Here is a 13,591-nt window from a genome sequence, read left to right as displayed (position 1 = left end):
AAGTGATGAAGATGTTTTCTTCAGCTGCTGTGTGTTGAGCTTTCTCAGCCACCGTAGTTATCTCTCTGCTGCGCTGATTGATTGGCTTCTCCTCAAAATCTCAGAGTGGCACATTAAAATGAAAGCTAATATTATTCACTGCAAACAGCATTAATGCAGTGACAAGACGCTGATTTTAAATGTAATTAAATGACATTCAGATGCCACATGCTGCGCTACAACTTTCTCTTATTTCTTTGTGTTGGCAGCTTTAAACTGAGCTGCAACGATCAGTTGAGAAAAGTAGTTGATAATCAATTGACTTGATAGTTAATCGTTTGAGTCATTTTTAATTAAAAAATGTCAAACCTTTTTGGTCCCAGCTTCTTAAATGTCGCTGTTCTGCTCATAAATGAAGAGTTTTTGGGTTTTGGACTGTTAGCTGGACAAAAGGGGACGAAGTCACTTTGTCCTCTTTGTCCAGCCTGCATTGTGGACATTTTAGATGAGCTGAACTGAACCTTTAAACCCCACACAAAAGGAACCAAACGCAGATCGAAGCTTCAGGCGGCAGCAGGCTTCAGTGTTGGAAACGTTCCAGATTTCATCTTTAATGGATCATCAGTCTCATCAGGTTTGCTCCAACAATACTGTCAGAATCAGATTTCCTTATGTTGTTTTTATGGCTTCATGAAGCCCAAACATAAGCTCTGCTGACAGGACTGTGCAGCAGTTAACCACACAGCCTTCATCTCTTGTCTTCTCTGGTCTTCCTCGCCTCTCGTTTCATATTTGGTAGCAGAAACAAACAGCCGCCACATGAAGTTTCACTTCTGAACAGCAGCAGTCGGCCTTTGGCTCGTGGGCCAGCGTGATGGTTCAGGTTTGATTCAGTCCAAAACGGGGACATGGAAGCAGACAGAAACGCCGTCAGCCCGCCTGATCGGCAGACTTCCTGCCTGGTGGCAGACAGAACCGCAGAGCGAAGGCTGAGTTCACCAGGAACCAGACTGAACACTGAAGGTGTTTGTTCTGTGGCCGTTAAACTGTGCAGTCAGCATCTGCTTCATGATGATGATGATGATGATGATGATGATGATGCACAGGACGAGTTCAGAGTGACTGCTGGATAATCGCTGTTGCTTCGTCTGGCTCAGGAAATTTAAAATTAAAAATCAGAAACACACACAAGATACAAGATACAAGATAGGTTTATTTGTCACACGGTACAATGTGCAGTGAAATTCTTTGTGTCCCTGCTACCAAAAAATAAGTAAATAAAAAATTTTAATTTAAAGAAAAAATAAAAAAATTAAATTTAAAAAAGTGAAAATGTGCATTATTTACATGAGTGGTATTTACATCTAGTGCATATAGTGCAGGAGGGAGTGGGATTGTCCAGATTAACGCTCACTGTTGAGCAGACGGATGGCCTGGAGGAAGAAGCTTCTCCTCATCCTCTCAGTGTTGGTTCTCAGGCAGCAGAACCGACGGCCTGATGGCAGCAGGGAGAAGAGTGAGTGTCCGGGGTGATGGGGCTGCCTGAGGATCTTCTCGGCTCTCGACACAGAGTCGTGTTTCCATCACTTCTGGGGACGTTACATAGACTTCCATTCGATCCACCACAACAATAAACATGACCTAATGCTAAACTTACTGTAACCTAATCCTAACCTCAATCCAACCCTAAAGCAACTTATTCCATCCATTTTCTATACCCGCTTATCCATCCAGGTCGCAGGACCACAGGACCGACTCACACACACACACACACACACACACAAAACGCAGAGAAGCTGCGGTGCAGTTTAACGTGTTTTTGCGTCTTTCCTCTCAAGGTTCAAAAAGTTCGCATTCACCGAAACAAGAAAACTTCAGTCAACAGTTTGTGTTCCTTGTGCATAAAGGAAGTTTCGTCTCATTGGCCCGTGGTGAAACGTCGATGTTTTTTAAGCCTTCGCCGGCTGATGTGACACGTCCGCTTCTCCGTGTCGGCTTGGCGTGAAACCTCGTGTGCTTTGAAACGGTTTTGTTTTATATGCCAGAGAGTGCAGTTTGACGTGATGATGTCATCGTCTTGTGGTTTGGCCTGTGCTTCCTGGGCAGGGAGAAGGTCTTCCTGTTCCAGCTTTGAATCTCGTCTTTCCCGCTGGCGTCCCGATGGTTCGGATCATCTGAAGTGTGTGTTGTGTTCGAGGATGACTGTGTTGCTCAGGTTTTTCACTGGGAGCTGAGCGTCGCAGCGCCTCAGCAGCTTCGTCCCAGTAAGATAAGAATATTAATTAAACATGCAGCAGCGCAACATAAATCACTGGTTTCAATCCTGCCTGTGAATTATGTTTGTGTGTGTGTGTGTGTGTGTGTGTGTGTGTGTGTGTGTGTGTGTGAGCTTTGATGGCACTGTAGTAATTGTTGTATAATAGCAGCTGGTGAATTATTTAATTCTGACTGCTTCCTCAGAGCCAGCAGCAGCTGGTCCACTCGTCAGCAGAGCACACACACACACACACACACACACACACAAACATATAACCAACAACACACACATACATGCATACACACATGCTTGCATATATACACACAGCAACACACAAACATACTGACTAATGCAGCATCGGCGTCCTGAGAGACTTCATCACAGAGAGAGAGAGCTGTGAGTAAGTGTGTGTGTGAGTGTGTGAGTGTGAGTGTTTGTATGTGTGAGTGTGTGAGTGTGTGTGTGTGTCCGTATGTGTGTGTGTGTGTGTGAGTGTGTCCATGAGTGTGTGTGTGAGTGTGAGTGTGTGTGTGTGTGAGTGTGTCCATGAGTGTGTCCGTGTGTGTGTGTGAGTGTGTGTGACAGTCGGCTGTAGAGAACAAGGTGTTTTGGAAAGGCGTCGTCGTGGTGATCAGTGAAGCTGATCTGGTCTGAACATCTCAGTCAGAGGAATCAGACTGAGATGTTCTGCTGCTGTTCTGCCGCAGATTGACGAGGTGTTAATTGGACTGTGGTTGGTCGGTTTGGTCTGGACTGGTGCACCATGTGGCGCAGTGCGTTCACATTGGATTAAAAGCAGATTAGGATCACAGTCTAAATAAGTTTGTTAGTTGGAGAGCAGGAGCCGTGAGACAGCGTCCTACCCGAAGACGTCGGGATGCAGTACACATTTGAGGTACTTCTACACACACACACACCTGGACTTTCGTCCGGTCACAAAACCAGCAGTTTTATCGTATTGGCACAGCAGTAACTCCAGCGGTCGCAGCTCTCATACTTCAGTTCCTCCTTAGCTCCTCCTCGTGCAACGCAACTGCTCAGCGATTGGTCGAACACGAGTCGACGCGGCAACGTTAGCCGTGGAAACAGCAGCTGCTAACGCAATCATTAAAAACGTGGAACAAAACAACCACAAATTTCAGTCGAAATGTTCGTCGCTCCAACTGCATCCAGGCGGTTTTGTGCCCAAACCGAACGCTAACGTCTGGTCCTGAAACCGTTTGGGGCGGGCAGATGATGACGTCCTGCTGATCGGATGCTTCAGTTTGGTGCGTTTCTCTGACAAAAGATGTTTAAACAGAAAATATCAGTGTGACTGACGCTGAGTGTGACTGACGGTTGAATGGCGATGTTTTGCAGTGAGACGGGAATGAGGGATTTGTTGTGCTCACGTGCAGAGTGTTTCTCTCTCGTGGGGAAGCGACAGGCCGAATCCCTCGGCGATGTGACCTCGCTGCGTCCGTCACGGCGGTTGGGCTCACGTTCACGTGGCAGCCGAGTGCTGACTGCTGGGCTGGGAGAGGCTGGCACACACTGTGAAATATTAATGACCTGAGAGGAGGACTCGGCCTCCCCCGTCTCTCCTCTCTGTCCTCTCCCGTCTTCGTTCCTCCCCCGCCGCTGCTCTCAGGAGTCTTGTGAGATTGTGTTATGTCATATTAAAGAGACAGAAGTGAAAAATAGGACATAATAAGAATCATCTGAGGAAACTTGTGGATCCAGCATCGATTTTTGGATCAGTGTGAATCAGATTTGGTTTGAAAGGTTCAGCCTTTCCTTTCATCTCCTTCTCTGAGTTTCCCTCTGACATGTCGGATAAAACTCTGCGTCCTCTCGGTTTTCATCCTCCCTCCGTTCGTCACCCCACGTTCGCTTCCTTAACTCGCTCTGCTTTGCCACATCAAAGAAGAGCTCAACAAAGACAGAAATGTGATGTGAAACGTTCGGATGAAGTCTTACTTTGGATTCCAGGTTGTTGATAAATCTGTCGCGTGATGTAAACAGGAAGTGCAGTGTTGTCGTGCGCTCAGCTGCGTGCCACAACAGTTTTTAAGGCTGTTTGTTTACATGCAGGTGAATTTAAAATCATTCAAAGTGTGTTGAATCACAGCCGTCGCTGGGTGACTTTGACGCCGAAGAAAAGGATGTGATGATGTCACGCGTGTCGTCTTCTCTCTGAATTCCAAGTTGATAAATGGACTTCATTAAGTCACAGTGAAACTGAAAACGTGTGTTACGACTCTGCGACGTGTCGGAGTTTTGGTGCAAATGGCTGAGATTGGGCTTTTCAAGTCCCTTTAATATCCTTTCCTCTGTGGCCCTTTTCCGTCACGGGATATGAAACACGTCTGCCTTCGTTAAAGGAGATGGATTTTCTTCATTCAGACCTTTTGGTGTTGAAAAGTGTTGAGCTGACTGGCTGACGCTCACCCGCCTCTCAGTAAATCCACAAATGCAATTTTCCATCACTTATCGGGAGGAGAAATCTGCTGCCCACTTAAAGTCAGACAGCAGTCGAGTCCCGAGTGACGAGACGTGAAGCTGGGAGGAGGGAGGCTGACTTTCATCGCCGCTGACTGTTAGATCTGACAGGAATGTGTGCAATCAGGAGTCTGTTTACCTGAAAAATGCATTACAACAATTTTAATCATGTGTATTTAGTCTGTATACATGCAACTAGGTTAAAGTGGAGCCACTGTTGAAGTGCCTTAAACCTGCAGTGTTTCTAGTGGCCAGCAGGGGGCGACTTCACTGGTTTCAAAAGAGGTCTGATTGTTTGTAAGCTTATGAGAAAATGAGACCATTTTCAGTTGATTTATGACCTCAGTAAACGGTTTGCTGATGAGTTTACCGTCTCAGTTGCTGGTTTCAAGTCTTCTTCACTGCAGCATTATGTTCACGTTGTAAATTATGCTCCCATTTAGAGCCAAGCAGACCACAAAGCAGGGATGAAACCAAATCAAAATAACAACAAAGTCTGTACTGTTTGTGCAAACATCAATATGTCTCATTATTGAATTACATTCCTCTCATGGCTTGTCAGTGCTTGTTCAGTCACTTTTCAAGGTGAGTCAGCATCAGTCATTACTGGAAAAAGACATCTTGACAGTCACAATAATATTCACATTGTTTTCAGTATCATTGAGTTGGTGTTTGTTGTTAGCTTGAGTTAGCCGCTTTGCTAACACAGTTATAATGGATTCTCTGTATCGACTGTGACAAACATCTTGTTCTGCTTCCCGTTTCGTTTTCTCTCAGACGTGGCTGAAGAACTACGGCTACCTGCTGCCTCACGACGTCCGCACGTCGGACCTGCGGCAGGAGAAAGCCATGCAGTCCGCCGTGGCCGCCATGCAGCGCTTCTACGGCATCCCTGTGACGGGAATCCTGGACGAGACGACAATAGAGTGAGTCTCTGAGGGGACGGGGCAACAGAATGAGCCAAAGATAAGAAGATTTGAACTGATTTTAGATCCCAACACACATACTGTCATTTGGGTCACTTCAGGTGCCAGTGATGTCATCAGACCAGAAATTTAGTAGTCGTTAACTGTTAGAATTCTATGTTTGACTTTATGTAAATATGGCCGACGTATCTCCACTTCCTCCCACTGTACAAAAGTGAAGCCAAGCCAGTGAAGCCTTCTGAAAACTGGACAGGGTGCGTGGAGGTCCGGTGGGTCAGTGAACTCACCCAGTGCTGGGACCTCAGGAAGGCAGTGAAATTTAAATGTCATGTTGTGTTTAGGTGGATGAGGAGACCGCGCTGTGGCGTCCCAGACCATCCTCACACCAGTCGCCGGCAGAGGAACAAACGCTACGCTCTGACGGGACAGAAGTGGAGGGATAAAAAGATCTCCTACAGGTTTCTGTCTGTCTGTCTGTCTGTCTGTCTGTCTGTCCTCCCCCTCCACCCCCTGCTGCCTCGGTCTGAGGTTGGCTAAAGGCCTACTGTAAATTAGCGGCGTCCCATGGGAGCCTGAATGCATCCCTGCGTTCCGCCCACCCCCTCGTCTCCCTTTGCCTTCATTGCTGGTCTCGTTCCTCCTCACTCTGCTGTCTTCACAGTCAGCATGCAGTGCGAGCCTCCACTGTATGAGGTGACAGTCCCACTTGTGTAAATATACTGTAGGACTGATGCAGATTACCGCCGTCCCAGGGGACACTGAACACATCCCATCTCCCGCTGTTGCTCCTGCCCACTCCCTCTCTCTCTTTCTCTTCCTCGAGATCCGTGTCCCTCTTATGTCTCCCTCCCTGTCCCTGTCCTGCTCTCAGATTCAACATAAGCTTTCCCGTCAGAGACAGTATGGATTTTGCAGTTCGTCATTTCTGCCAGCGATGTTGGACAACAGGAGCTGCAGGTTCAAATAACGAGACTCGTGACTGAATGATTCTTCATAAACTCTCCTTTTCCACTTCAGTCGTGATAATTATTCTGAGATGCTAAGTTAGCGGTTTTAGGACGTTTGTCATTGTGATTTACAGGAACCTTTTTCATCACATTAGTGTCTCCAAAGGTTTTATTAAAGATAGTAGAGGGTAACATTTCCACATTAAAATGCCTGAAAATGACCAGAACTTATGTTTCCAACAGTGGTCACGCTCAGAGGACTCTGTAGTCTAAATCAAGCTAACGGTTTCTTTTCATCGTGTGTCACAGCAGAGAGTCGGAGAGCGAGGAAGGGAGGGGCGGCTAAACGTAACGTGAATAAAAACTTTCAAACGTTTCTGGCTGCGTCACGTCAGATTTTCAGTGGTTTAAAATGAAGCCTTTCAGCACCGGGTGTCTGAAACGTTCTGGTTTGTAATTCATCACAGATCAATTAATCTTCTCATCTGACTCTCAGCAAGAAAGTGAATCAGCTTGTTCCTGAAAATGTTGACCTGTTCCTTTAATTCAGGGATGAAATATCCTCTTCCTTCTCACTGAACATGTTCCTTCGTCACCCTCCTCTCTCTCTCTCTCTCTCCTCTTCCCAGAGCTTTGTAGGTCTAATGTAAATTACGCCGCTCCCACGAGACACTGAAGGCATCCCAGTTCTCCTGCATTACAGCTCCTCACTCCACAGTGTTACATAAAACCCACAGTGTGAGATCACAGTCCTATCTGGTTACCTCTTCCAGTATTCCAGGCTTCTCGTCCTTATGTTTCGCCTGCTATCAGCTGTCACAGTCGGGCTCAGTGTTGTCTTCAGCCCTGCTGCCTTCACTCTCATCATTTTAACTCAATTGTTCTTCTTCTTAGGCGCCAAAACCTCTCTCGAGCCAGCCCTGTCTGCTACGAATCGCACTCGCGTGCGGCCAGCTTGCGTCGGTTAATGTAATGCTGCCTGGATTACATTATTTAAATTCCAGATTTGTGTTCCAGGACGCAGCCTCATGTTCTTATGCACGGGACTCCTCGTCCCACGATACCTTGCATGAATTCTGGATGCGACTTGCGTGCGCCTCACGTGGTTTACGCTTTTCTCACAGATATTTGTGAATCTGAAACAGGATGTGATCAATGTGTCAATCACACAGGGAACCGATTTGGCAGATTTTGTCCTCATCCCTTCGTAGGAGCATAATGTTTGGAACCAGCCCCCCGTGCTGCCTGGTCCACTTCTCTGTCTGCATGTTGCGTTTCCTGAGAGAAGGTGTGTTTCAGCCAACCCACACTGGAACAATGAGAAGGTTCGCTGTGCTTGTGTCTGGTGGTATTTCAGGATGCTGATGAGCTCCGTCAGGATGATTTTCCTCTCTGGTCTGAACAGCTGACATGACACTGACGCAAAGCAAAGAGACTCACTGAGGAGTTTTAGGGCTGTTGGCAGCAGTAAATTATCACCCGCTGCTCGATGCTGTAGCTGCAGGATTATGCAGCTGTGTGTCGAAATGAAAATCTGCTGTGACGCCTCAGGACACGGAGGCGAGTCTTAAAAAGCAGAGAAGAAGAGAGAGGAAAGAGAAAGGAACAGATAAAGAGCCAATCCCAAGAAAGATGCTCAACTTGTTGTCGAGGCTTCGGCTTCTGCTGAAACTTTCCCGCCAACAAAGCACATTTGTTTGAAAGTGGGTTGAGTGAGAACATCTGCCTCTTTGGCTGTTCACAATTCTGCACTCATGTAAGCGAAGGAATTTCAAAGAATCACAGATTTGTTTTGTCTGTTTTTGGCCACACTAGCAGCACAGCTCTGAGGAGGGTGAAGTCTGTCTGTCCGCCTGTCCGTCCACTGTCGTTCAGACTGACAGCTGCTGGTTGGGTTTGTTTGTAGAGACATTCATGGTTCCCAGATGCTGTGTTCTCCTTGACTTTTCCTCTGGCGTCACGGTCTAGTTTGTGCTTTTGAGTGAAAAATGGCCACAGCTGTTGGATGGGTTGCTGGGAAATGTGGTTCAGACCACTGACTGTAAAATAAAGATAGATGACATGAGAGCTCCCCTAAAGAGAAGCTTAAGCATCTTTATCGCCCCCTGGTGGCTGGCTGCAGCGCAGCTCTTAGACGCTTCATGTTAGCAGATGGGATGTGGGACGAACTGAAAACTCAAAGTACACTTCACATCTTTACGATTTCTTTCATTTTGCGTTGTTCTTATGAAGCTGATGTTTGTTCAAGCGTTTATTTTTCTTAAGTATGTAATAAGCAAATGTTAGCTAACAAGTCAAACGAGACGAGCTCCGTACAGCTTGTCCAGCATGATCAAAGTCTGCAGATGCCCAAATTAATTTCAAAACAATGTTATTCACATTCTGTTTAAAAATGAAATTTTGGAAGCTTCGGAAATGTTTTGTGGACAAAGAAACTTCATTCACATTCGTTTTCATTCCCAGCAGTACATTTTGTTATTTAGAGGCATTGAGTGTGTGTGACTGCTGTCTCACATACCCAATTGGACTGCCAGACTGTGTGTGTGTGTGTGTGTGTGTGTGTGTGTGTGTGTGTGTGTGTGTGACAGTTCGCCATCTGTGTGTTTTGGCCACAGGTCATTTGGCTGGCTCCTCTGCCATAACGTTCCACACCATTTACTCAAATCAGACAACTGCTACCTAGCTGTCTGCCTGACACACACACACACACACACACACACACACACGATGGGCTTCCAGGTGAAAAGTTGGTTCCATAAACACATTTCAGAAAGGGACTGGCCTGCAGACAGATATGAAATGCAGTGAAAACTCGTGTGCTCAGACTCAGTCGTGTTCGCTGTCAACAAACAGACTTTATGTGCATCAGCAGGCGGGACACCAAATCAGACTGAACGTCCATCAGTTGCACAAACAGAAAGTCACCACAAAAGGCTGAAGAAGATCTTGATGTTTTTTCCTAAGCTATAAACACAGTTCACAGATTGTTCAGGCTGACTGCAGCGAACAGCCTGTCAGAAAAGTCCAATGAAAAGGCTTAAATTTGCTTAAGAGTCAGTGAGGCTCTGTGAGATTAGCTGTGACAGCACAGACTCTGTCCCAACACAGTAACAGTCCCCCTCCACCCTCGTTTTATATCTGCAATCACTCTGAGTTTCTGAAAGGTCTGTCATTATTATTTTGAATGCTCAAATGTCAGTGGGGTCTGTGGCACCTCCAGCAGCGTCAGATTAAAGGCTTAAGGGCGAATCAGAGCCCACGATGAGATCACATGTGCTGCCGGCTAAACCACACAGAGGACCACAGACATTTCTTTCTGCACATGGACTTACTTATTTGCATCAGGAAGCTGTTTGTGCACTCGTGTGTGAATGTTGGATTATGGCAGCTGTGTAATGTGCTGGTATTTATCTCCATAATGTGTTTCCCTGACTGGGAACAAAGCGTTTGCCCCCCTGTGGAGAAACAGATTGTGTGAAATGAACTCTGGTGCTCGCATTGCCGTCTTATCCGGCCGCTTCTTTCTTCCTGTCGCTGTCTTGTCCTGGCTTTTCTTTTCCATCCCTCCCTCCTCTGCTCCTGCCAATCACTCCATCCCTCCTCCTCCCTCTCGTGTTTCTCTCTCATGTTCACAGAGTGACAGCAGAGCTTTAAGCGTGTTTTCCTCACAGTGTGCGGTGACTGATAAAACATGTCATCACATACTGTCTCCTCTGTCACAGTGAGACAGACATGGACGGCACGTCTCCGTCTCTTAGAGCTGCGCATGCATCAGCTCACAGAGGAGAAGGTCCATTCACTTCAGCTAACGATGAAGCTTTGGATCTTATCAGCAGTCACTGAGATTAGCGCACACAAGGGCTGTTCAGTTACCAGTTCGGTTTAAAATGACGCTCCGGATGTTTTCAGCCGCCTGCTCAGAACCTTTTCTTAGCTTTTGGTAATGACAGATCTGAAAGAAACACAGATTCATGTAGAATAAATGAAGTACTTATGAAGTTAAAAAATATTGTATTTGTGTTATATGTATGATGAACGCAACGCTGTTATGTTGCCAGAAAAGCTGAGAAGCTACTGAGCATCATCAGAAGTGCATCACATGAGAAAACATTGATTTGTGAAAGATAACTGATATCTGAATGAATTTTGTCCAATACCAGTTTAATTTGTCCACAGTAAGCCTGTTGGCATCATTGTGAGCCTGTTAGCATGCTAATGCAGTGGCAGCTTCAAGTGACCATAAATGTACAGTCAGGTTATGGCAGAAGATAGCTGGAAGCTGTCCGACCCATCGGCCTGCACACAACGACACGACTTCTCGCTGCACCCTGCGGTCTGGTTCGTTGGTTGCGTGCGTTTGTGACTGAAGCTCTTGTCTCTTTCCTGCAGCATATCTAACTTCACCCCCAAAGTGGGAGAGAAGGACACGCAGCGAGCGATCCGACAAGCCTTCAACGTGTGGCAGGCGGTCACGCCGCTCTCCTTCCAGGTCAGGGAGGACCGCATGTCCTCGTGTTGTTTGGACGTCCCGTTTGTGTTTCTCACGGGTTTATGTGCGTCACATAACATGAACAGAATAACATTCGTCAAGTCATGTGGAAGTGAACATAATACATTTAAGGGAGAGCAGAACAGAACAACAGAAGTTGGCAGTCAGAAACCTTTCAGATTATCAAATCATCTCATGTAAAGATTCTGACTGAAGTTTGAAACTGTAAAACTTCCTGGTGTTCTTCAGTCCTTTACGAGACTCTGATACTGATGTTTCCTGTCCAGGAGGTGCCATACTCGGAGATCAAGAACGAGGGTAAGGAGGCCGACATCATGATCTTCTTCGCCTCTGGTTTCCATGGTGACAGCTCTCCGTTTGATGGAGAGGGGGGTTTCCTCGCCCACGCCTACTTCCCCGGCGCCGGCATCGGGGGAGACACACACTTTGACTCCGACGAGCCGTGGACGCTGGGCAACGCCAACCACGACGGTGAGACGATTACAGTTTCTGCATGACGAACTGAAGTTCCGTTTGGACTGAACTGGTTTGTCTGTGGGACGTGGGGGGATTTCAGACAGATCCGTGGTTTTGATCGTGTCTGGACTGCGCATGACGGACACGTGAATCTCCGTGTCTTTACACGTGAAGTCAGTAACATCAGTCAGTTAAAATCAGCCAGTTGTTTTCCCCCTCGCGATTCATCCGCATGGAAGACCGGATTTCCTGTGAGCTTCGTGTAGTTAACGTTGATGTGGACTCGTTTCCTTCTGACTGACCAACATGCTCACGGTGTCCGTGTTTCCATTAGCCGATTCTGATGTGCATTTTTGAATGGCTGATCAGCTGTTTCTGCTCCGAGAGGAGAAGAAGAACGAAGTGTCTGCTGTCAGTGTTTTCCTGGATGTTCCCATCAGTCCACATTCCCAGATGAAATCCCTCATCAGTGGCCGAGGCACATTTGTTTTGTTTATTGCCAGATGATTCATTTCGGCCGTGCGTAACGTAACGGACGCCTTCTGACGGACCTGCGCTTTGCGGGTCCGAGTTCATTCAGTGGAAAACCAGTTGATGGAAATGAGCCTAATTTTCTTTTTTGTGATTTATCAAAAGTTCACTTCAGATTCGCTTAACAGTTAGATGGAAACACAGCGAATGGCTAAACGGCTGATGTTTAGCACGTAATGTCAGCTGAGTAGCATGTTAGCATTGCTAATACACTTTTTAAATGACTTTTCATCAGCGCCATTCGTTTGCATCCCCAGCAGCACATTTTGTTCCTTCAGTGCATCAGGAGTGGCAGACATGTTTGTCTTCATGTCCCGCCTGAAGCGAGTTAACGCTGAAATACTGCAGCCAGCGTAAATAACGACAGTCAAGAAATACCCGCTGATCGCATTATTTGTTTTGTCAGTCATTGAGATACGTGGTTGGAAATGAAAAGCGTCAAACGTCCTCAGTCGTTCTCCTATCTGTGAGCTCCACGCTGTTTGGTCGTTGGGTTTCAAACGGAGGAAGAAAACCTCTTTGTAGTTTATTTTCTTCTTCTATCTCAGTTTGACAAATGACTTGTGCCAGATTCCCTCCGCCTGAAGAACTAACATGGTGATAGAGAGAGAGGGGGAGGGATGGAGGGGGAGACGCAGAGGGGCAGAGAGGGGGAGGGATGGAGGGGGAGACGCAGAGGGGCAGAGAGAGGGAGGGATGAGGAGATGCAGGGTGGATGGAGGAGGAGACGTGGGGGGGGGGGGAGGGGGAGAGGGGGAGATGCAGGGTGGATGGAGGAGGAGACGCGGGGGGGAGAGGGGGAGAGGGGGAGATGCAGGGTGGATGGAGGAGGAGACGCGGGGGGGAGAGGGAGGGATGAGGAGACGCGAGGGGGAGAGGGGGAGATGCAGGGTGGATGGAGGAGGAGACGCGGGGGGGGGGGGGGGATCCGGCTTGAGAGATTAGCAGAAAAGAGAATTAGCTTTGACAGAGAAGCTTTAAATTTGCCAAACCTCATCACAGGAAGTGTGGACGTCTTCCAGTCCAAACTGACCCTGGAAAAGATTCCTCAGGATTCATTTCATTTAAGTGTTTTTATGTGAATGTAAGAATGTAAGTGTTGTGCTGCTGCACTCACGTTTATCTCTGAAGTCCTTACGCACACACACACACACACACACACACACACACACACACACACAGAGCGTAATTGAAAGATAAGAAACCAGATAGTGAGACGACAAAGTTCTCAGCCACTAAGGAAACTGATTCGGTATCAGCTTCAGAAGGACGTCGTGAGGACACCTCGGCTCCAGACCTGCTTCTCCTCTGAGGGACGGTGCGTCTCTCTGAGGGACGGTGCGTCTCTCTGAGGGACGTGTCTCCATTAACCCACAGGACGGAACAGAAACACAGCAGCAGAATGCAAACGTCTTGTTCTGGCAGGTTTTCAGTACGAGTTGCGCCCGTGCTGGTCCGGCCTGCAGCACAGACCTGCGTGTGTTTGTTGTGCAGCACAACATGA

The 13,591-nt window shown here is 47.2% G+C and overlaps 1 protein-coding gene across 2 annotated transcripts in view; it reads left to right on the top strand.

The window, feature by feature from the left end:
* Window positions 1-13,591, top strand: part of mmp24 (matrix metallopeptidase 24) — a 48,971-nt gene that overhangs the window by 14,350 nt on the left and 21,030 nt on the right. For both annotated transcript variants that reach the window (XM_046385147.1, XM_046385146.1), the window contains 4 exons: window positions 5,495-5,643; window positions 5,985-6,101; window positions 10,980-11,079; window positions 11,367-11,571. In XM_046385147.1, the coding sequence (XP_046241103.1) occupies window positions 5,495-5,643; window positions 5,985-6,101; window positions 10,980-11,079; window positions 11,367-11,571 (571 nt within the window). The remainder of the gene's footprint in view (window positions 1-5,494; window positions 5,644-5,984; window positions 6,102-10,979; window positions 11,080-11,366; window positions 11,572-13,591) is intronic.

Source organism: Scatophagus argus, chromosome 3, assembly GCF_020382885.2.
Source record: "Scatophagus argus isolate fScaArg1 chromosome 3, fScaArg1.pri, whole genome shotgun sequence".
In the NCBI taxonomy this organism is placed as follows: Eukaryota; Metazoa; Chordata; class Actinopteri; family Scatophagidae; genus Scatophagus; species Scatophagus argus.
Note: the sequence above shows the minus strand (reverse complement) of the source record. Positions and strands in the feature narration are given on the sequence as shown.